General features: G+C 32.6%; 2 protein-coding genes across 2 annotated transcripts; both read right to left on the minus strand.

Moving 5' to 3' along the window:
* Positions 1-4,121: 4,121 nt before the first annotated feature.
* On the minus strand, positions 4,122-5,754 carry LOC148765506 (uncharacterized). Its single transcript, XM_088812833.1, has one exon. The coding sequence runs from the start codon at positions 5,664-5,666 to the stop codon at positions 4,122-4,124; it is 1,545 nt and encodes a 514-aa protein (XP_088668959.1). The 5' UTR covers positions 5,667-5,754.
* A 118-nt stretch (positions 5,755-5,872) lies between these two features.
* On the minus strand, positions 5,873-7,726 carry LOC105977294 (uncharacterized). Its single transcript, XM_088812835.1, has 3 exons — positions 7,249-7,726; positions 6,017-7,096; positions 5,873-5,961 (listed from the first exon to the last, which is right to left on the minus strand). Exons 1-3 carry the CDS (start codon positions 7,724-7,726, stop codon positions 5,873-5,875), a joined length of 1,647 nt encoding a protein of 548 aa, XP_088668961.1.
* Between the last annotated feature and the right edge of the window lie 18,712 nt (positions 7,727-26,438).

A 26,438-nucleotide genomic window follows, 5' to 3' on the forward strand; every position in this document is an offset into this window, starting at 1 on the left:
AGAGGGGTATTTATTGCTTGCTCAGAATCGAACAGTGCTCCACGTGATGTGGGCTATTTATTGGGCCTGTATTTGGTAATATGTATTTAAACCAACTTAAATGATTGCTATAATTGTTTATTTTATTTTAAACTTTTACATATTGTTTATACAAAGGAAATGGAATTACAAAATATTGGGATTAAAGGAAGTGGGGTAGGGGTCGAAATTGGAATAGAAATTTTGAATTCTGCCGATTCCAATTTTGAATATTTCATAGTTTGGAACACTAGTTATATTAGTCATGTGAGATAATTTCGATCAGTTCGAACTTAAAAGTGTCGGTAGATAATACTTGCTGGTAATTTCTTTTTTTCTTTTTACACCTAAAAAGAGGCGAGTGAATTTTTATGGAGGAATGTAGCCGATCTGATGAGACTGGTACCCACAAGAAATCAATTCTTATTGGAGTTGAAACTCTCACAGTATGGCAAGTGGCGGAACCACCCTTTGGCAAGGGTGGGCTCCAGCCCACGGTGGAATTCAATATTTTATACATATATATATAGCCCACATATTTATATCCTACTCAGATATTTAATTTAGCCCACCCACCACAAAGCCCAAATTGAAATTTTAAGAATTAATATTATTTTATGTGAAACTAGTATTTCACCCGTGCGTTGCACGGAGGTCAGTTTCAAAATGAAAAAAAATAAATTTATGTAAATGACTATCTTTTTATAACAATACCAATTCAAGTAAAACAAAATGGAAGGAAATAAAAAACATGAATTTTATCTCTTAATTTAGAGTTGTAACATATGAAATTAAGTTTAATATTACAAATAAGAAAACATGAAGCGCGCAAAACACGATATCAAGATTAAGTGAAATCATTTAAAACATATGGTATAACTCTATTTCTTGGATTGCAATCTAATACACCATATGAATCTTCTGCAAAATAACTAAGGTAACAACAAATACGATAGCAAAGAAGTAACACAATAGATATTCAAATAACCTGCAAGTTGATCACTATGGCGTTCAATTAGTGATGCACATTACTCAAACAACAATAAAATTTATAAATATTGCAAAAGAGATATGATTTATACGCCACTACCAGTACTGATTTTTCAATGTTGATACCTATACCGATACCAATACTTTTACCAATAGTGACACTAATTCGATTAATAATAATACTAATATTAATACTTATATTAATAGTAATACTAATACTAATACTAATACTAATACTAATACTAATACTAATACTAATACAAATACCGATACTAATACTGATACTAATACAAATATTAATAATAATACTGATACTAATACTAATACTCATACTCGTACCAATACTAATACTAATACTAATAATAAAACTAATAATAAAACTAATATTCATATTGATACTAAGACTAATATTGATACTAATACTAATAATAATATTGATACTTACATTGATAATTATAGTGATACTGATACTAATACTAATACTAATACTGATACTAATACTGATATTAATATTAATATTGGTACTAATACTAATACTAATACTAATACCGATACTAATACTAATATTAGTATTAGTATTAGTATCAATACCCATACTAATATTTATGTGCTATTTAATATTTTATTTTGATATTTTTCTAAATGAGTTTGCAAATATTTATGTGCTATTAAATAGCACATAAATATTTGCAAACTCATTCTATATAATATATAAAAGTTGAATTCCAACTTCTATATAATATATAAAAGTTGAATTCCACACCTAATTGATTGACATTTGTCAATTTCAATTGGTGACGTGTATTCAATTTCATCCCATGTGGCAAATTGATTGGTGAAAATAAATCATCAAAAAACATGTCACCATTTTTCAAAATTAAAAAGATATTTAATTATTTTATTATGTATTTATATCATAATACCATTTATAAAATATTCTAAGCATATAAACTTACTTGGAAACTCTAAATAGTTTTATTTTTTAATTTAATTTTAATTGTAATTAATTTATTTTAAATTTGTTTAAATTCAATTTAAAATCTTCACTTATTATAATTGTATGATTGACGGTGCTACGAAAATTTTGTATTTTAATTCATAAACTTGGATTTATATATAACAAAAATTGCAGAATAAATCATTTGATATTATACATTTTACATGAACATGACCAAAGAATATGTTTATCTTTCTTACTAATTTAATGTTATATTCGTAATTACCAAAATATTCCTAATGTTTGTTTTCGTCTTACATCGACCCCCTTAAGGTATGAATTTTCACGGAATTGTTTTATTATGTGGAATATTCCCCGAAAAATGCAAATTCTACCCTGCACACAACATTTGTTTATGGTACTTTTTAAAAACAAAATTTACCCTGTGGGGACTTTACACGAAGTATTTATTCTTCTTAAATAACATATTCATAACTTTTTAATATTACTATTACCTCCCCTGAGGGTAATTTTTGTATTTAAAAAGTAAGATAAAAGAAATGTCACGTCTGCAAGGGTAGAATCCACAATTTTTGGGATATTACATGGAATAAAAAGATTTCATAAAAAATCACACCATAAGGGGGTCGTGCAAGACATAAACAAACATCTGGGGATTTTGGTAATTACCGATAAGTGGGGGTGATTTCCGTAATTTAGTCTAAGTTCATGAGAATTTTCGTAATTTATCCTATTAACAACGATTATCGTTATTTTCACGTCTTAACGTTTGCTAATACCCTTACATTATTTTAAATAATTTTAATGTCAGTTTGATAATATAATTAAATATTAATTTCTAATATATTTAATATGTGTTTCTTGATGTTTCAGGTACCACACATAAGAAATTGAATAGATTTTTTTTATACAAAATAATAGATAATTGGAAAAACATTGATGCAAAATCATAACTAGGGTTGTGATTATTATTAGTATTAGAATTAGGATTATAATTAATATTCTTTGAATTAGTATTAGTATTAATACTAGAATTACGATTCGGCTTAATATAGTATTATAATTAATATTTAGGATCATGATTATGATTAATTTTAGTATTAGAATTATAATTAAGATTATAATTATTGATTCATGCTACAATTAGTGACATGTATTAGTATTATGATTATAATTAGCATTAGGATTAGGATTATGGGTATAATTATAATTAGAATTAACATTAGTCAAGGTTGTAAAAAGCGGTAATCGTGTCAGAGGTGGTCAGGGACCGACTAACCATTAATTGGTGCGACGGTGATTAATCGGTGATAAATCAGAAAGAAATCGGTTTTTAAAATTTAATATAATATATTTTATAAATATTATTTATAAATATTCAAAACATATATAAAAAGATATTTAAATATAGTTATATCTCCATCATGTATATATCTTAATAAAATAATAAAAGTTTAATAATAATAAGATTATAATACATAAATATCCTTATAAAATAATAAACTATAAATATATTTTTTTAATTTACATTTATTCTTGAACATTTCTAACATATATCATTAGTTATTTAATAACAACTAGTAATACACCCGTGCGATGCACGGGGGTATTCATCGTAAAAAAAATATTGAATAATAAAAAAGGTTCTCAAAATAGTGATATTAATTGTTAATAAGTAAAAGAAAGAAGTAGAACTTAACATATTCAAAAATAAAAATAATTTGTATGGTGTAAGTTCAAAATAAGTTGATATAAGTGAAAAAAATTAAACATCGAAGGTTTTAATTTCCATATACAAATGAGCGAATATATAGTCCCAAACTTGTACAATCATAATGACATGAACGTTGAAAACTTGAATTGTTTGATACCAACCGCCCTAAACCCATGCAACAAATCCGATACAATGCAACTGACCTGCATATGTTGTAAAATGGTCACACGAAATATGTAAATTGTTACCAAAACAATACCAATATAACTGTTTAATTGCATAAAATCATCGTAAACAGATTACCTTCATGAAATATCGAGCGGAGTCCATAGCAAGTTCCTAGTACAATTAAAATAAACCTACGAATGAAGAATAACAAAACATAAAAATAATAGATAATAAAGGTCGTCAATAAATATTGTAATTTTTTAATACTTACCTTCATATACGCTGAAAAACTTCCTTGTAGACTACATTATTTGTAACGTTGGTCGTATCACCAGATTCCGAGTTAATCAAAATCTTTATTCCACTTCGACTCTTAACCCTCGAGAGTGCGACATAGAGCTGTCCGTGACTGAAAACAGGTCTTGGCAAGTACAGGCCCACGTGAGAAAGACTTTGTCCTTGACTTTTATTGATTGTCATTGCGAATGATACCATCAGCGGAAACTGACGTCGCTGGAATTTAATAGGCAATGCGGAGTTGGACGGTACCAAAGTCATTCTAGGAATGAACACCATATCACCAACATGTTTACCGGACAGGATCCTGCAGTTGAGAACGTGTTTTCCCATATTAATAATCTGAAGCCTTGTTCCATTGCACAATCCTCTGGCCTGATCGATATTTCTGATGAGCATAACGGGAACACCTCTTTTCAATGTCAACTTATGCGGTGGAATTCCGGAACATGATATGGTGTTGAGAAACTCCGGTGAGTATATTTCTGCGTTGACATCCGACAACAACTCCTCCTTGCACATACTATCTGAGCTGAAATAGACCTTCTCCTCTCCAGTTATTATCGACAAAAAATGATCGTTCATAAAACCGACACTTTCGTTAGTGGGTGCAAGGATTGCTCTGCCTTCGAAATACTCGGGAGTGAAAAGGTTGGTCACCAGATCGGGATAGACAAATTCTATAAGATCCAAAAAGGGATCTGCAGAATTCCGAATCAGCATGTCATCGGGAATTTCAATTGTGGCATCACCGTCATTTATCTCGTCAGCATCGCCATTGCCGATTCTCAATATCCAGTCCGCAAATTTTCTTATTTCATCTGCACTGGCAGAAGAGGAGGACGACTCAAGTCTCATGTTCTTGTTTAACTTCATAACCTTGCATTGTCTCCACAACGGTGATGAATTGATTGTAGCATGAACAATGTCTTGTCTCGACGCTTTCAACACAACTGGGAGAATTTGCCGAAAGTCCCCTCCAAGCACTACAACCTTGCCTCCGAATGGCATATCTGAATCAAGTATAGATTTCATTGTTTTGTCGAGTGCTTCGAAACAGTACCTGTGCATCATCGGTGCCTCGTCCCATATGATTAGCTTTGCTCTAGACAACAATTCTGCTTGTGGGCTCTGTTGTTTGATGCTGCATGTGGAGCTCTCATGTACAATTATTGGCAGTCCAAATCTGGAATGAGCAGTTCTGCCACCTGGAAGTAGAAGCGAAGCAATACCACTGGAAGCAACATTTATAACTATTTCTCCTTTTGAACGGATAGCAGCCGATAGAGTTTTCCATATGAAAGTCTTTCCCGTTCCTCCATGCCCATAAAGAAAGAACAGTCCACCTCTGTCATTTGCAACAGCATCCATGATATCATCGAACACTTTTTTCTGCTCATCAGTAATGGATGAAAGGTATTTCTTAAGTTCTTCACGCATAGCATCAACGTCGTAGTCCAACTCGTCGAGAACTAATCTATTTACCGTGTCGTCCGTCATCGTCCCAATTGGAATCGGCATTGGGGGAAAGTTACTCAGACTTTTGCTGTTGCTTTGCAATATATTTTCTATTTCGATCAAAGCGTAGTTTCTCAGAGTATCGTCTGACACATGTGGACCTTCAATATAATATTATATGAAAAATTAACATAATTTGACCATCATAAAAATATATAGTTTTAATTCAAACGTGTGTAGTAAACGTTGTAAAAACGTAAGATGTATTCTCATACCTGAATTGGTACGACGTTGTTGCAGTCTGTACGCAATATCCTCGGCGAATTCTTTCCAGCAACACTCCCACACATGTTCCGGTCTGCTCATATTATTTGCGACCAAAAGTACGACGAATAATCGTCTAACATAGTCACCACTGGCCCACTCGTTTGCCTCCTTTATGCCAGCTATGTACTCCTTGTCGTCATCTAGTAGTCCAAGCGCAAAACACGCATCTTTGAAAGTTGGGTAGACGTGATCCTCGACTTTTCTAAGATCATCGTAACACGTGCAACCTCTTTGAAAGTTCAACAACAGTCTCAAGTAATAGTCTTCACCCCTGCCCGGCGGTACATTGGTAACCCTTCCGATCGAGAATCCTATCTTTCTCGGCATCCAACAGCGAGCTTTTTCCTTATAGACAAATTTCTGTGGAAACTCTACATACCTCAAATTTCTAGCTTCAGGGTACAACTTATTCGTTTGGAACCAAGCAAGGAACATCGTTTGCTTCGCAGTCGGTTTGTTCAGCACATCAACTAATGAGTCATTATCTGTAAACACAACTGACTGACTGTCCGGAAGATGAAAGCTTAACCTAATCACTGGTGGGTCTCTAAAGTGAATGTCAAAGCTAAATAACCTCCAAGCAGCCTCGCATGCCGAAAGATATCTGCAGTCGTAGTACATCTTTATCTCATCGCGACTTTCAGGAGTTGCACCTGGATTATTTGATTGATAAAATGCCGCCGTGACCCGATCGTGTCCTTTGTTGACGTACTTGAATAAATACTTTATCGACTTATTCTGGTTGCACAACTCGACATTAATGTGTGCTCTGTACTTTTTCAGTAGAGCACGATTATAAGGCACGACGAAACCATTGTCGAGATATGTTTTCTTCTTAACCACGGTCCTCCCATTTTCTCTTCTTCTGTACACCGGATAACCATCTGCATCGGCCTCAGTACGGTTGACAAAACTCTTTGGAAATCGCTTCGTGCAAATCCCGTCCTTCATGCATGGAGAGTTTTGATTGGCCAGACCGCACGGGCCGTGAATCATATACTTCTCAACCAAATCGTACATCTTTCGGTCAGTTACCTTATCTGGGATTTCGGCACATATGATTTTATCTATGTCTTTTGATGTCTTCGGTTTGTCTTCATTGTGAAGCCAAATCAATATGTGCGCATGCGGGAGATCGCGCTTCTGAAACTCAATTGTGCAGACATCTGAACATTTTACATTTTAAACGTATTTGGTTAGCATTAATATACAGAAATTTTCAATGTTTGACGTAATAAAATATTTATAATATTATAAGAGTAGACAATGTCTAAAATATATATTATGTCATACTTTTATCTTATAAATTGATACTTACATGCTCTAATGCGACCAAATATTTTGCCCTTCTTCAAATCTGACATCAGACTGTCGAGCTTCATCTTAAAAACTCGAGCAAGAATATCGGGACGGTCTTCAGGTCTCAAATTAGTACCGCTCAACGCCCTTTGAATTTCCGGCCACTGTGGATTGCAGGTAATAGTGATGAACAACGATGGAAATCCAATCCAGTTGCATATTTGAAGAGCATCGACGAAGTTGTTAAACATGTATCTTGGACCTTGTGTAAAACTGCCTGGTAGAATAACCCTCGTGCCAATGGATCTAGCATCCGTATCTCCCTTCAAAATACTTTCCTCGATACCCTTGTACATGTCAACTCTTAACTTATCCTGGTTAAATCTTATAAATTTCAGTCTTTCCGATTCAACCATTGAAAATGCGTCGACCATGAATTGCTGGCACAATTTTTTTGAGTGCAACAGAACCGCGCTGTCGCCAAATTGAAAGGTCATTTAGACGTGAATAAGTTTGTTACTAATATACATATAAAGCTACCATTTATTTTTCGTAATTTGATCTAACCTCAGGGGTTGACCGTAATCTGTCATATAATTCTTAATTACAAAGTCACTCACGTTGCCATTTTTTCTATTTCCAATTAGGTGATTTTCCCAATGAAACTGTCCCAATTTGAATTTATGTTGTAATGATTAAGAAGGTTTTGGGAAAATTGTGGAGAATAACAATGATACTGACATTTTTTTTGTAGCCTGATACAGTCTTCTGCGTATGGCACCAAAATCAGAGTTTATGGGAATTGGAATTCAATCCAGAATCCGCCATCACTCCCGATTTGAATCCTATTCAAAATTCATTTGATTGGTAAAAATCAGTTTTTTTAAAAAAATCCAATTGCCAAATTTATCTCCTTAAGATGATATTTATATATATATTTAATTTTGAAGTTTGTGACGCATAGTGGGCCTTTTCTTTATATTAGCAATACTATATAGGGGTTGTATTATAATTTCTACAAAGTTATGTGTCATTAATGCAATTAAAAAACATAGTTATGTTCTTAAATGGGATAAAAATTAATTTTGTGTTATCTTGTTTATGTCGATAATAAAAAAAAAATCTAATTTTAATATGACTTAAATTTGATTACAGGAAATACATAGTAAAATAAATAAGAACTTAAATTTAATAATATGCTGATTGTAAAATAAATAAGAATATAAATCTTTAGTTCATATGTATAACATCATATATAACTCATATATGTATAACATATATGAGTTCGTCACTGGGGTCTAACACGTTTGATACACTCACAACACCGCCAAGAAGATATGGTAGAGTCATTCCAATCTATTGTATCAAAATTAGATACACAAAAAATATGCATGAACTCCTTTCAATCCACACAACTTATGAGAAAATCCTTTAAACCAACCTCATCGCATACAACGCATGTATTGATTCCGTCTGTAACTACAAAACCACAAAAAAATAAAAACAAAAACTTAGAAGCTGATTTACGCTAAATAATATGTATAAAAGATAAATATTAAACACGAAAAATATAAAATTAAAAAATATAACAAAACCTTGATTAAATGGGACATGCTCAAATTCATTAACATCAATCTCTTGTACTTCACCAATGTGGTTACAATCATCACATGTATAATCTTCAGATTGACTATTAGAATTAAATTTTTTCCACATTCCGTCCATACAATATATGTGCATCATATCCTTGCAATGTATACAACTACGCAATCCTACTTTGAAGCCGACGTCGCCGCATATGACACATACCTTGTTGTCCGTGGATCTATAAAAGTACCGAGTAAACAAACATATTTAATATCGGTGTTATTTTATTTTCCCATAAATTGGAATACAAAAAAATGAAAAAAAATGTAAAACATACACATTGTTCCCCAAAAACGAAGAAGGCAATTTGATACGTTTTTCGATTTGAGACTTTTTCATGTCTTCTTGTAGTACCACATCTTGCATTCCTTCATAAATTTCGGAAGATAAATCTTTCCGCAAACGACCTAATTCGAACATCTAATAAAAAAGTAAAATTAACAATTAAGTATGAAAGATAAAGGAAATTGGTAACTATTAAACGGAAAACCATACAAAATATATATATAGGGTATAAACAATCAAAAATTACGGTATAAACTAATCGAATATTAACTAAATAATGAAAGAATGGAATTAGAGTATACAACCTTTTTTCTTGCCGTGTGCTTTGTTATATGAATGAGAAATAATGGATGTGGAGTGAGGTATTTATACTTAGGTTTTATGTAATAAAAGGTAAATAGTATACATATTTAAGGAAATCGGTTATATGCATTAAATTGATACAATTAAAATTATTTCATTTTAGAATATAAGAATAATAATTGAATATATTATGGATTGAGGAATATATTGTTACTAAAATAGTGTGAGATTTATTAATTATAATATATAATTACATATATATTACGGATTTTAATTGGTATTAGATGACAAAATTAATCATTACCATAATAACCTATATAATATTAAGGAAATATATAATTGTCAAAAAAAATGTCATTTTCTAATAAAAAATGACAAAATTAATCATTACCATAATAACCTATATAATTTTTCTTTTAATAAAAAATAAGATTTTGTAATTGGATTAAAAAAATTTATTAATAATATTTCTTTATTAAATATAAAAATATTTTTATTACGCAATTGACGTACTATGAATATATCTCTATTAATAGAGTGGTAATAACTAATAATTGTCCTTAATTATAATAAGAATTCCTTAATTTCTTAGTATACACTTATTGAAATTAATTTCTTAACGTAATGTATGCCGTAATTTAAGTATTAAATTTATAATAATATACAATTAAGGATTTGAAATAATATACAATTAAGGATTTGAAATAATATACAATTAAGGATTTGAAATAATTATATTAGGGATATATTAATTCCATAATTAACTTCCATAATTTCGAATAAATATCCACAATTTAAGATCACTACCGTAAATAATATGCATTGATTCCGATTTACTAAATAATGTTTGATTTATTCCGATTCTTGCAATCAAATCCGATTTTGAAAGTGAAGTTATTTATGGTATATGTAATGACATATGGGCAATGACTGGGATGTCTACATGGACGCCTACGTGGATGACAAATGTCGAAATTCTAGGCTATGAGGGTTTCAATTTATATATTATATAGATTGACATAAACAAAATAAAACATAAGCTCATATTTTGTTTATTAAAATCCCAACTTTTATTTTGAATTATGAAAAGAAAAAACCGATTTTTGACCTGCCATAAAGGTTTGACCGCCTCAAACTGCCTAAAACCGCCTCACAGGCAAAAAACCGATTTCAAACCTTTACACTAAAATCGTAAAGGTTTTTTATGCCTCCGTCTCGGAGACCGATTAATCGGCCGCCTCAGACGATTTTTAGAACACTGACATTAGCATGGCATTAGTATTATTAGTAATAAAATTATTAGGATTATAATTAATGTTAGAAATAGGTTTAGGATTAGAATTATGATTATGATTAGAATTATGATTAGTGTTATGAATAGGATTAGGAATAGGATAGGATTTGGATAATATTAGTATTACAATTATAATCAGCATAAACATATCCAGATTAACATTAACATTAAAATTAGTATTAGCATTAGAATATGTACATTAGCATTAACATTAATAATATTAACATATTAGTATTAGTAATATAATTAATATTAGTATTAGTATTAATATTAATATTAGAATTAATAATAGTATTAGTAATAGTACTATTAGTATTAATATTAATATTAATATTAGTCTAAATATCAGTATCATTATCAATATCAGTATCGGTATCGACATCAATATCGGTATCGGCATCGGTATCGGTATCGGTATAAGTATCAGTATCAATATCAGTTTCAGTTTCAGTATTCGTATCCATATCAGTATCAGTATCAGTGTCAACATTTGTATCAGTATGAGTATCAATATCAGTATCAATATCGATATTAGTATCATTATCAGTATCAGTATTAGTATCAGTATCAATACTAATATTAGTATCAGTATTAGTATGATTGTAAGTATCAATATGAATATGAGTATCAATATTAGTATTATCATTACTATGATTGTCAGTATTAGTATGAGTATCAATATCAATGTTAGTATTAGTATTATTATTAATATTAATATTGCTATGAGTATCAGTATTAGTGTCAATATCAGTATCAGTATTAACATTAGTATTAATATAATATTAGTATGAGTATCAGTATGAGTATAAGTATTGTATCAGTATCAGAATTATTATTGTTATTAGTATCAGTATTAGTCTTAGTATTAGTATTAGTATTACTATTAGTATTAATATTAGTATCAATATCACTATTAGTATCACTATAAGTATCGGTATTATTATTAGTATTAGTATTAGTATCACTGGTCCTATTATTAGTATTAGTATTAGTATTAGTATTAGTATTAGTATCAATATAACTATCATTATCAATGTAAGTATCAGTATTAGTATCAATGTAAGTATCAGTATTAGTATCAATATTAGTATTATTCTTAGTATTAGTATTAGTATCAATAAAAATATTAATATAAGTATTTGTATTATTATTAGTATTAGTATTAGTATTGGTATGACTATGAGTATGAGTATTAGTATGAGAATTAATATTAGTATTAGTATAAGTATTATTATTACTATCAGTATTAGTATTATTATTAGTATTAATATCGGTATTAGTATTAGTATTAGTGTCAATATTAGTATTAGTACCAATGTTAGTATTAATATCAGTATTAGTATTATTATTAGTATTAGTATAGTATTAGTATTAGTATTAGTATCAGTATAACTATAATTATCAATGTAAGTATTAATTTTATTATTAGTATTAGTATCAATATGAATATTAGTATTAATATTAGTTTTCTTATTTGTATTAGTATTAGTATTAGTATTAGTATTAGTATTAGTATTAGTATTAGTACCAATATTAACATTAGTATCACTATTAGTATTAACATTAGTATTAATATTAGTATTACTATTACTATTATTATTAGTATTAATCGAATTAGTATCACTATTGGTAATAATATAGGTATCGGTATTGGTATCAGTACTGGTAGTGGCGTATACATCATTTGTCTTTTGCAATATTTATAAGTTTTAATGTTGTTTGAGTAATGTGCATCACTAATTGAACGCCATTACCGATAAACTTGCAGGTTATTTGAATATCTATTGTTGTTACTTCTCTGCTACCATGTTTGTTGTTACCTTAGTTATTTTGCAGAAGATTCACATGGTGTAGTAGATTGCAATCCAAGAAATAGAGTAATACCATATGTTTTAAATGATTTCACTTAATCTTGATACTATGTTTTGCGCGCTTTCATGTTTTCTTATTGGTAATGTTTAACTTAATTTCATATGTTACAACTCTAAATTAAGAGATAAAGTTTATATTTTTTATTTCCTTCCATTTTGTTTTACTTGAATTGGTATTGTTATAAAGAGATAGTTGTTTACGTAAGTTTATTTTTCTCATTTTTAAACTCACCTCCGTGCAACGCACGGGTGAAATACTAGACCAATAATAGTTGAATTCCACACCTAAATGATTGACATTTGTCAATTTCAATTGGTGACATGTATTCAATTTCATCCCATGTGGGAAATTGATTGGTGAAAATAAATCATCAAAAAACATGTCACCATTTTCCAAAATTAAAAAGATATTAAATTATTTTATTATATATTTCGTCATACCGTTTATAAAATGCTCTAAATATATCAACTTTCTTGGAAACTTTAAATAGTTTTATTTTTTAATTTAATTTTAATAGTAATTAATTTAATTTAAATTCAATTTAAAATCTTCACTTATTATAATTGTATGATTGATGGTGTTACGAAAATTTTGTATTTTAATTCATAAACTTGAATTTATATAAAAAAATATTGCAGAATAAATTATTTGATATTATACATTTTACATGAACATGACCAAAGAATATGTTTATCTTTTTTACTAATTTAATATCATATTCGTAATTACCAAAATTTTCCTAATGTTTGTTTCCGTCTTACATCGACCCCCTTACGGTATGATTGTTCACGCAATTTTTTTTATTACGTGGAATATTCCCCGAAAAATGTTGATTCTATCCAGCACACGACATTTGTTTATGATACTTTTTAAAGACAAAAATTACCCTGAGGGGGAACTTTACACGAAATATTTATTTTTCTTAAATAACATCTTCACAACTTTTTAGTATTACTATTACCTTCACGTCTGCAAGGGTAGAATCCACAATTTTTTATGGAATAAAAAAGATTCCCTAAAAAATCACACCATAAGAGGGTCGTGTAAGACATAAACAATCATGTAGGGGATTTTGGTAATAACCAATAAGTGGGGGTGCTTTCTGTAATTTAGCCTAAGTTCATGAGGATTTTCGTAATTTATCCTATTAACAACAATTCATTCTTTTCACGTCTTAACGTTTGCTTATACCCTTATATTATTTTAAATAATTTTAATATCTGCTTGATAATATAATTAAATATTAATTTCTAATATATTTAATATGTGTTTCTTGATGTTTCACTTACCACATATAAGGAATTAGATATAAAAGTTGCGAGATTGAATATAATTGTTTTTTTATAAAAAATAATAGATAATTGCAAAAACATTGATGCAAAATCAGAATTAGGACTGTGATTAAGATTAGCATTAGAATTGGGATTGTAATTAATATTCTTTGAATTAGTATTAGTATTAATACTAGGATTCGGATTCAGATTGTAATTAAGGTTAATATAGCATTATAATTAATATTAGGATTAGAATTATGATTAATATTAGTATTAGAATTATAATTAAGATTATGATTATTGATCAGTACTACAATTAGTGACATTTATTAGTATTATGATTATGATTAGCATTATAATTAGGATTATGGTTAGAATTAAAATTAGAATTAAAATTAGAATTAACATTAGCATTAACATTACTATTATTAGTAGTAAAATTATTAGGATTATAATTAATGTTAGAAATAGGTTTAGGATTATAATTATGATAAGGATTAGAATCATGATTAGTGTTATGAATAAGATTAGGAATAGGATAAGGATTTGGATAATATTAGTATTACAATTATAATCAACATAAGCATATCCAGATTAATATTAATATTAAAATTAGTATTAGCATTAGAATATGTACATTAGCATTTACATTAACAATATTAACATATTAGTATTATAAATAATATTAATATTAGTATTAGTATTAGTATTAGTATTAATAATAGTATTAGTAATAGTATTATTAATAGTATTAGTATTAATATTAGTATTAATATTAGTATTAATATTAGTGTTAATATTAGTATTAATATTAGTATTATTATTAATATTAATATTAGTCTAAATATCAGTATCAATATCAATATCGGTATCGGCATTAGTATCGGCATCAGTGTCGGTATCGACATCGGTATCGGTATCAGTATCAGTATCAGCATCAGTATCAGTAGTATCAATATCATTATCAGTATCAATATCAATATCAGTATCAGTTTCTGTTTTAGTTTCAGTATTCGTATCCGTATCAGTATCAGTATATGTATCAACATTTGTATCAATGTCAGTATCAATATGAGTATGAGTATCAATATCAATATCAATATCAGTATCGATATTAGTATCAGTATTAGTAGCAGTATCAGTATCAGTATCAATATTAGTATCAATATCAATATCAATATCAATATTAGTATCAGTATTAGTACGAGTATCAGTATGAGTATAAGTATCAATATTAGTATAAGTATCAGTATAAGTATCAATATTAATATTAGTATTACTATGAGTATCAATATGAGTATCGGTATTAGTATCATTATAATTATCAATATAAGTATTAGTATTAGTTTTAGTATTAATATTAATATTCACTACACCATAAAAGCCCTTTTCTAACACTTATATCCGTTAGAAATAATTTTTCCAACGGCGAAAAAAGGTTAAAAAATGCGTGTTAGAAATCCAAAGTCGGAAATTTCTAACGGATATAACCGTTAGACAAAATAACAGTTCCGTTAGAAAAATAAATAATTCTAACGGTTATATGCGTTAGAAATACCATTCTAACGATTTTGATTGTGACACGTTAACTATATTTCTAACGGATATAACTGTTAGAAAAAATTACATGATATTGAAAAAAAAAATATTATTAATTTAATATTTTTCATTTTCATCAGATTTAAATTAACATGCACATTAAATTTAGCAATATATTAAAGCATTCATCAAATAACTGTAAAGAAATAATGGAGTGCAATAATACCATCAAAATATTAAAATATATTTCCATCAACGTAAAAGATGATAAGAATCCCGAACAAGTGAAAATATACACAATTTTCCATTTCAAAAAACTTATAAGTCATAATTTAGAACCAAAATGAGATACAACCAATGTACATATGATCTTAGTTAGAAAAGTAGAGTTCCGATAATAGTGAGAGGCAAATCTCCGACATCCAGGAATTCGAAATTGGAATAGAAATTTTGAATTCTGCCGATTCCAATTTTGAATATTTCATAGTTTGGAACACTAGTTATATTAGTCATTTGAGATAATTTCGATCAGTTCGAACTTGAAAGTGTCGGTAGATAATACTTGCTGGCAATTTCTTTTTTTCTTTTTACACCTAAAAAGAGGCGAGTGATTTTTTATGGAGGAATGTAGCCGATCTGATGAGACTGGTGCCCACAAGAAACCAATTCTTATTGGAGTTGAAACTCTCACAGTATGGCAAGTGGCGGAGCCACCCTTTGGCAAGAGTGGGCTCCAGCCCACTGTGGAATTCAATATTTTATACATATATATATAGCCCACATATTTATATCCTACTCAGATATTTAATTTAGCCCACCCACCACAAAGCCCAAATTGAAATTTTAAGAATTAATATTACTTTATGTGAAATAATCGGGAAAAAAAAATCGGGAGCGCTGCCACTAAACCCCGTAAATTCTAAACCCATCCTGATTCGAATTCCTGGCTCCACCACTGAGTATGGCTGCAATACTCGATCTTAGGCTTTTCAACAACTTACCATCCCGAAACCAAGCGGACATTTTTTTTTATATATTATTGAGAGTGGCAATAGAAATATATTTTATCAAAACTAATATTTCCTCAATGCCATTTTATCTTCTTCTTTTTTTTTTTCTTTTGAGAAAAAATATATTTTCCCGTACTATTATATTTCTTGATTTCCTCAATGCAAATAATATATATATATATATATAATTTCTTGATTATTTATTTGAAATAGAACATATTAAACGGCAAATAAAATAGAAAACACGTTTTGTTTGACCAATAAATTATGGAATACGGATCATTTTCAAACAGCGACTCCTGTCTGAAATTTATTTTTCTCTTATTTATTATGATTACAATTTGCAAATTGCAAGGCTCATATTACAGGACTGTGTGTTAGGTGTATTATTGATGAGGTGTTTGGTGTGCTTTTTTACACACATACTGACATACACATAAATGTGATAAATGCTACTCAGTAATTGCTGCTCATTTACATATATATTCAAGAGGCGCAATAATTTTTAATTTTTTTGAAATTTAAAAAAAAATTGATTTTTTTTCAAATTTTTAAAACTTAGGTTATTTCCGAAAATTCCAAAGTTCATGAATTCCAAAAAAAAGAAAAAAAAAAAAAAAATTGGAACTTGGAATGAAAGTTAATCATTTTTCGAAAATGTTAATTACGTAATATATACCCGATTTCCATCTCTATGTTACGTGGTGATTTAACTTGATGTACATACTAAAAAAAAAAAAAACCTAGTTTCGTGCAAGTAGGTGGGTACCCTTCAATTCGAAATAAAATTATTAGGTACGTGTATTTATGATTTGAATAGTATTGTGCGATGCAATGTAAATATATATTTCTAATTATGTTACTATATATCATATACAACCTGTAACTTTGTAATAAAATCATGGTACCTTTGACACATTTTTTAGACGAGGTTTTGATGACGTGACATGAGTCGTGACATTTTTTGAAGAACTAATTTTATACAAGTTTGTAAATTATCTAATTTAACACGTCTATGCCTATTATTGGATATTAATTCTCTTTTTGCAAGTTTTTTTTTTTATATCTCAAACTATATTCGACCTTTTGTAAAAATGTTTTAAAGGAACATTCAAGACTCAGTTTGGAGTGTTGTATCAAATTATTAGAATTTTCCGATAAATGGTTTGAGAGAAATAAATTTTTGAAGTTGAAACTTCAAAAATTTAACGTAAATTTGACGTTGTCCTTCCAACTTTAATTTCTTATGTCGTTTGTATTTTCCTTGACACGAAATTACTCATAATCCGCTGTCGCGTGTAAACGATTTACTATACGTCTATGCAAATCTAGTATGAATAAAACATTAAATAACAAGTCTCGAAAACGGCTACCTAAGGTATTATCTGTATGTCTACGATAATACATGCAATTAACACACTCATCCGGTGAAAACTACTCGAAGGCTCTTCTATTCCTGTTCTAATTATTACAACGATCTGTCGATTCAATTCTAACAATAACACATAGCAATATAAATTAGCTACGTTCATGCGCTAAATAAGATCAAAATAGAAGAAATAATCGAAGAAATTAAACTTGCATAATAGTAGAAAAATAGGTTCGAATTACCACATATGGTTCCAACAAAATCCTAGATAAAAAAAACTTAGCTACTCATGTTTTCTACGAAAAGCATACTAAAAATACGAAAGTTCATAAAAATCGAAAAATAAAAGTAAAGGGAGAACTATGATGAAGATTCGTCAAGTCTTCGTTGCTCCGTTCTCTTGCTCCTAGATTCCGTGTAGAAAGATCGATTCCTAATTGTGTGCTATTTGGCCTTTAAATAGGGTGCAAAAATATAAGAGGGCGGTTTCCTTGTGTAATTAAACTTCCTTCCCTGCGCCACTTCGTGAATCCGGACGGCCGTGCGAGAATTAGTTCTGAAATCCAGACGGCCGTCCGGTCTTTAATTCTTCAGAGTTTTGATTTTTTTACTTTTGGCCCACTTTTTCTCCGAATTTGCAGTTTTCACCCCATTAGTTGCCAATTCTTCAATTTGTACCTAAAATACAAATAATAACCATTTTAAGCACCAATTATCGTTAAAACACACCAAAAGCTCCAATTAAATGGTACAATTAAGTGTAAAAATATACACTTAACACACCCCCAAACTTGAACTTTTGCTTGTCCTCAAGTAAAATCAATTTATGAGCACAAAACTCGACTATACATCTCACTACATAGGTTGATTGATCAACTTCGCGTTTTCAGAACTTGCAATTATGATGACAATTCCTAGGTATTCGTAAGCTTAACATTCAACGGCACTTAGTCACTTACTATCACCAAAAACCACAAATCATACAATTGCTTCAAGTATCCAATATTTGCAAATTAAAGATAGAAAGAATTTATACTTACATGCATATATTTGACTCCAAATACTCACCAAATTATTCTACTCAACTAATATTGAGCATTAAGCTATTGGGATCATTGGGACTTTGTGGCTTTCAATTGTTAGGCTCTTTGGTCCGAGGTAGGTAATATGGGTATGTGAGGCTAATTTTCTTGAATTGAGGTGATTACGCCAAAATTTGAAAGATAGGCGTTTGAAACAATGAATTCACCTCTAGGGACTTAATAAACTCGATTCTCAAAAGTTTAAACATCTACACTTTTGCCTTTGAGGCAATGGATCGAGCTTTCAACACATTTCAACAACTAGTCCTTATTTCTCCCTTCTAATCTCTTCTTTTTTTTTTCTTTTTTTTTCGAAGAAGAGAAACCTTATAAGAATTTCCGACCGAACTCGAAGGGATAATTATTCAAAAATCTCCACTTTTCTACCTTTTATATATATTGGCTAAAAGAAAGAACACCTTTTCTCCGAGGCTCAAATCAAGGTTCTAAGGATAAGTTCGATAAAAATGGTAGGCTTGAAAGTCTCAAACGGTTCAAAGAAGGCCCAAATCATATCGCAAATCACTTACTACCCAACACTTCGTATCATAAATGTCCTAAGGTGAGATTTAAAACCGAACAAAGCATGATTTAGCACAAATAAATTCCAAATTTAAAATACAAAACATTCAACCAAAGCAATGCATAAGGTGTGATTCCTAGCAATAATTCACTTCTACGTTCCGTTGAATTGAAAGCTAAACGAATATCTACTCCTTATCAACATAAAACAAGTAATCTCATCATCAAACATTGACCATCTTCCATCATCATAATTCATCGATGTGTCGATCCAATTTTTTTTTTTTTAATTGAAGCAAATAATAAAACGAAAACTAAAAACTAAAGCATGCAAACTAACAAACAAGTAAAACACAAATTAGGCGCACATAAAAGAAAACAAATAGTTAACCACCCCCAAACTTAAAATTCACATTGCCCTCAATGTGATTCGCCCGGAGTTTAAGGATAGAAAACACCTGTTTAAGCGTCTGGACCATCGTCGGGTTGCTCACCAACTCCATCGTGCTCATGAGCATTATCATCATCCTCGTCCTCCAAGAGCTCGGGTACCGGCTCAAGAATCGGTGCGGGCAATGGTGCCGGTTCGGCGCACTCGGGAGTACCGCACGCCAAATGGCGCACAATGGCTTGGAGCATCTTCCCCGACCACCGTTGAAGGAATCTGATTGTGCTCACCTTGTGCTCCACCGTGGCAAGCTGATTTATAGTAATCACCAACTCTCGCTCCATTCTTCTTTGAAAACGGCGGTCCGAACTTGTGCTTGGGCCCTCGGGTGGAGCTAATTGTTGGCTATCGACGGGTTGCTCGCCATCATGAATGGGTGCCTTGAATTGTCGGGCCACAAGGTTACTCATCGGCTTCCGAATTAGTGTGAGAATATCCGTCGCTTTGGTTGGGACCTTCGCCTTCTTGCATAGGCCGGTAACGAGGCAAGGGAAATAGAACCCTTTGGAGTTGTTGATCATGGAGGTCCAAAAACGGTCGGATATGATTTCGCCAATATTGATCGGTGTGCCCTTTAGAATGTAGTATGCAAGAGCACACCGTTCGGGGTCCTCGTGAGTCCACGAACGGGTGGGGATGAGGTTGGCGCATATGAAAGTAAGGCACGCCTTGCCTATTTGGTGGATGCATTTCCACTCCAACTCGTATGCCTCCTCGGTTGAGAATTCAGACCAAATTGGAGGCCCATCGCACAAAACTTCGCCGAGTTGATCTCTTGTTACCGCGAGTTGCATTTGTTCCCAATTGAATGGCTCATGTCGGAGGTTATAGAAGGAGTTGATGGCCTTGGCACTCCAATCGACCCTCTTCCCTCGAACCGTGCTCGTCTTCCTATCCGAAGTTAGGAGAATACGGGTGTTGGCGTAGAACTCGCGAACAAAAGATAAGTTGATTGACTCCGCCGGTTCCAATAATGATTGCCACCCTCGTCGTTGGAATTCTTGATGCAACGGTGCAAATTGCGGAAGGGTGATCTCATATGCGCGCTCCGTCACAAGTTTCTTCACTTTTTGTTTTTCAAAACGAACCTTGGCGCCTTCGACACAAAAAGTATCGTCATCGGGGGTTGGAATTTGATCGGCTTTCTTGCCCTTCCCCTTGCCTTTTGAAGTGCCTTCTCCTTGTGAGGTACCCTCCCCGTCACGTCCTCATTTCCCCATGATGTGATAATGCGTGTGGAAGGGATTTGAAGTGAATTGATGTGCAAAATTTCCCCCAAACTTGACTCGGGCAAATCGTCGAACACCTTGTGGGCGTTCTTGGTAGAATGGGTTTTTAGAGAAAATTGCACCGTTCTTGAATCCTCCCTGCGCAAATCAACAACAAACCACCGTGATTAAGTATTATATGTGTGTAATTGGTGAATTTTCGGTGAAATTTGTCAAAGAAAAGGAAAAAAATTGAAGCGGGAGGGCTACGGTTCGAAGTAGGATAGAGAGGGGAATGGGAATTGTGAGAATTGTTGTGTGGAAAACCCTTTTTGAATCTGCCCGTTTTTTATCTCGGATGGCCGTGCGAGATTTAGGTGTAAAATCCGCACGGCCGCGCCCTTTCTCAGTTTTGGGCAGTAGCCTCTTTTTTTCTCGGACGGCCGTGCGAGATTTAGGTATAAAATCCGCACGGCCGCGCCCCTTCTCAATTTTGTCCAGTAGCACCTCTAAAATCTCACACGGCCGTGTGAGATTTCTGCCCTTTTTCTTGCACGGCCGTGTGAATAGTTGCAGAAATTGCAATTAAGCCCCTGAAAAATAAAAACTTCTTATTAGTGTCCCTGAAACTTTTTTTTTTTAAATAAAATAAAAACAAAGACTAAAAAAAAAAATAAAAAAAAATAAAAAAAAAAAAAACGAAATCTCGGGTTGCCTCCCGAGAAGCGCTAAGTTTACAGTCTTCAGCCGGACTTTGTCTGCTTCTTTGTTCAAGCTAACGTGACCGAAGTCACTTGGCGATTGAATTCTTCTCCCCGATAATGCTCGTTTGATTCTTTAGGTGGCCACATCCTCCTTGCACGTTCATCACCGTTAGCACCCCAACTATTTGGACTATCTCTCGGAGGAGTTGAGGTCGAGTCCGCACCATAAACGTGTTCCTTCCGATTCCATTTTCCGCCGTCATCTCCTGCACTCAACGATGCTTTCCCATGGTCCAAGATCGAAACATCAAAATTTTCATAATTTGTAAAATCCATAAGATCAATAGTAAAGCACTCATTGTTATCGCATGGATTTTTACTAAAAACACTAAATTTTATCTTTTGATCATGCACCGTCATTGTAAGATCACCACTAGCACAATCAATTAGAGTTTTCGAAGTGGCTAAAAACGGTCTCCTTAAAATAAGAGGTATCTCCCTATCTTCATCTATATCGAGTATAACAAAATCAACCGGGAAGATAAATTTGTTCACCTTTACTAGCACATTCTCTAAAATACCTTTTGGGTAAACTAAAGACCTATCGGCTAATTGAAGAGTTATAGCCGTAGGTTCAATCTCACCTAACCCAAGATTTTTATAAGTGGAATAAGGCATAAGATTAATCCTAGCACCTAAATCAATGAGCGATCTAAATTTTTTACCTCCTATAGTACAAGGGATAGTGAACTTACCTGGATCGCCGAGTTTTTGTGGAAGGGGCCGTGTAAGAATTGCACTGCATTGCTCCGTGAGTTGGATCATCTCATTCTCTCGCAATTTCCTCCTCTTCGTCACGAGATCCTTGAGAAATTTCACCCACTTTGGCATCTTTTGGAGGGCTTCGATAAACGGGATATTTATATGGATTTCCTTCAACTTGTCCAAAAATCTTTGATACTCGGCATCGAGCTTCTTCTTTAGCAGCTTTTGAGGATATGGGACTTGAGGGGCTCGTGATTTCACTGTGGATGATTGTGGTTCTTCGTGAGTTGCTTTTTTTTCCCCGATCACTCTCGGCGTCTCGATTATCGTGTTTTGCTTCTCTTGTCGTGGGGCTTCCTCCAATTATCTCCCATTCCTTAAACTTACAGCGTTGCACTGCTCGATGTTGCTCTTTCGATGATCTTCCGTATTCGACGGCAGTGCTCCCGATGGCCTCGCGGTTAGCTGGGTTGCAAGTTGACCCATCTGTGTTTCCAAATTTCGGATGGAGGCTTGGGTGGTTGTCATAAATTGCGCCAAGATATTTGCGAGATCTCCACCTTGAGGTTGAGCTTGAGGTGGATTTTGGAATCCGGGAGCTGGTCGTGAATAATTAGGCGGTTGACCTTGAGGTGGTGCTTGCCTTTGTCCTTGCTGATTTCCTCCCCACCCAAAGTTAGGGTGATCCTTCCATCCCGGATTATACGTGTTGGAGTACGGGTTCCTCTGTTGTCGGTTGGTGTCATGCACATAATTCAGAGACTCCGTTTCTTCTACGCGCTGGTCGGGAACTTGGACTGCATCTGAGTCTGCAAAGCCGCTACTTGCTTTCATAGCTTCTCTAACTGGGCCGTGATTGCAGTGACTCCGTCCAATTCCAAAATTCCTCCCGTCTTGACTGCTCCGCTATTCGACCGGTCCGATGCCCGCATGTATTTATTTCTAGCGATTCGCTCCAAGAGTTCGTATGCTTCGTCGTAAGTTAGACTCATGAACATTTCTCCAGCTGCAGAGTCGAGCACGGTTCTCGAGTTGTCTTGCAATCCATCGTAAAATATTTGCAGTTGGCGCCACTCTTGAAGTCCGTGATTCGGGCACCTCCTTACTAGCTGTTTGAACCGCTCTCATGTCTCAAATAATGCTTCACCGGCTTTTTGTATAAAGTTTTGTATTTCTCTCCGGATTCTCTCAGTTTTTGCTGGGGAATTGTATGTGTTCATGAAAAGTTGTGCTAGCTGGGACCAAGACGAGATGGAGTGCGGTGCACGAGTTTGTAACCACTCTCGGGCTGCTTCTTGTAAGGAGTGCTTGAACAGGCGGAGTTGCAGTGCTTCGGGTGATACTCCGTTCATCTTGTGCGAATCACACGTTTCGAGAAAGTTGACCAAGTGGAGATGTAGATCTTCATGAGCTAATCCGCTGAATAACCATTGTTTTGGAGTATAGTGAGGATTCCCGCTCGAATTTCGAAATTGTTGGCTTCAATGGGGGGCTGCTGGATGCTTGATTGAAACCCATTAAGTGTTGGAACGGTGTACTCATGCAGTGCTCGTTGACGAGGTGGTGGATTAATTAGCTGGCGTTACTCTTGCTCAATGACGACTTCCCCCGCCGCATTCGGTAGGCGCCCTTGGTCATCTCCCCCACGATTAATCTCTTCTTCCATCGTTGCGGGAGCGTTTTGAGCTAACCGTTGATTTCTCCTGGCTTGCCTAAACGTTCGCTCAATTTCGGGATCGAGAGGTAGCAAGTTCGTATCGTGTCCTCTTCGCATAAAAAGTACCTAAAACAAATTAATAAAAATAAATAAGCAAATAAAATAATTAAATAAAATAACTAAAACGGCTGAAGTAAGAAAAATTGCTCAAATTTAATATTAGGATAAATAAATAATTTAGCCGTATTCCCCGGCAACGGCGCCAAAAACTTGTTGGGGCTAAATACCTAACACACAAGTGCACGTATCGCAAACAAGTAGTAAAAGTGGATTCGTGAGAGTCGGATGTCGATCCCACATGGAATACTCAAATTGTTTAATCCTAAGTACCAAATTTTAACAACTATGATTTTTATCCAGCCTACGCAAGTTTATCAAATTAAATCAATTAAACTAATTAAGAAAGCAATTAATCACGAGAAAATATCAATATAAAAACGGATCTAGGATTTTATCTCCCCCTATGCGATAATTCTTCACCCAATTAATCTTCTATCATGCAAGTTACGATTCCCGATTATTAACCCAAGACACGAAATTACTCATAACCCGCTGTCGCGTGTATTATGAGTCTATTATTCATAAACGATTTACTATACGTCTATACAAGCCTAGTATGAATAAATCATTAAATAACAAGTCTCGAAAACGGTTACCTAATGTATTATCTGTATGTCTACGATAATACATGCAATTAACACACTCATCCGGTGAAAACTACTCGAAGGCTCTTCTATTCCTGTTCTAATTATTACAGCGATCTGTCGATTCAATTCTAACAATAACACATAGCAACATAAATTAGCTACGTTCATGCGCTAAATAAGATCAAAATAGAAGAAATAATCGAATAAATTAAACTTGCATAATAGTAGAAAAATAGGTTCGAATTACCACATAGGGTTCCAACAAAATCCTAGATAAAAAAAACTTAGCTACTCATGTTTTCTACGAAAAACATAATAAAAATACGAAAGTTCATAAAAATCGAAAAATAAAAGTAAAGGGAGAACTATGATGAAGATTCGTCAAGTCTTCGTCTTCGTTGCTTCGTTCTCTTGCTCCTAGATTCCGTGTAGAAAGATCGATTCCTAATTGTGTGCTATTTGGCCTTTAAATAGGGTGCAAAAATATAAGAGGGCGGTTTCCTTGTGTAATTAAACTTCCTTCCCTGCGCCACTTCGTGAATCCGGACGGCCGTGCGAGAATTAGTTCTGAAATCCAGACGGCCGTCCGGTCTTTAATTCTTCAGAGTTTTGATTTTTTACTTTTGGCCCACTTTTTCTCCGAATTTGCAGTTTTCACCCCATAAGTTGCCAATTCTTCAATTTGTACCTAAAATACAAATAATAACCATTTTAAGCACCAATTATCGTTAAAACACACCAAAAGCTCCAATTAAAGGGTACAATTAAGTGTAAAAATATACACTTAACAAACATAAATTTAACGTGTTCTTTTAGACTTTCATCAAATAATGTACATCGATTCTCTTATGCATTGGTTCTTTGAAAAACAATATGTTAAAATTAATTAAATAGTTTCACGTTACATATTTAATATTTATTATATGATTAACGTCTTATAGTTCCTGAAAACCTTAACTTACCAAACAAGAAGAAAACCCGATCCTTTTGCCATCAGTCGCTATGTCGCATTTGTCATATATGCATGCATGGTGAATTTAGTGTAGTTTACAGATATATAGGTGCAATAAATTAGTTAAAATGAAACTTTTCAAATGTAGAAGCAATGATAATATTTTAGCATTAAAAAAACTTCTATTGTGATTTGTGAAGATATACATGCATAAGAAAAATAGTATTTGAAGATGGGGGTAAGTTACAATCATCCGTCAGGTATAGTTAATTTACGAAGAAATTCCTATTGTTTGGATAATTATATTTACCCCTCAACTATGATTTTTCTTACACCTTCATTCTTATGGTATTAAATTCAACATAATCATCTAGATTTCGTGGAATGTGCTCTCGTTTGTATTCGTTTTGTGTAAAAGATACAGTTCCTCGTGCACCACAATCTGATATATACAAGCCAAAAAACACATTTTATGATCATCTTGCTTCAAAATGTGGAGTTCGAATGAGATAAAACTTATGCTGCACGGACACTTCTAGAAGGTGAAGAGTCCCCGTATCCGACACCTGGA

Source organism: Erythranthe guttata, chromosome 14 (assembly GCF_056151865.1).
Source record: "Erythranthe guttata isolate IM_541 chromosome 14, IM_541, whole genome shotgun sequence".
NCBI lineage: Eukaryota > Viridiplantae > Streptophyta > Magnoliopsida > Lamiales > Phrymaceae > Erythranthe > Erythranthe guttata.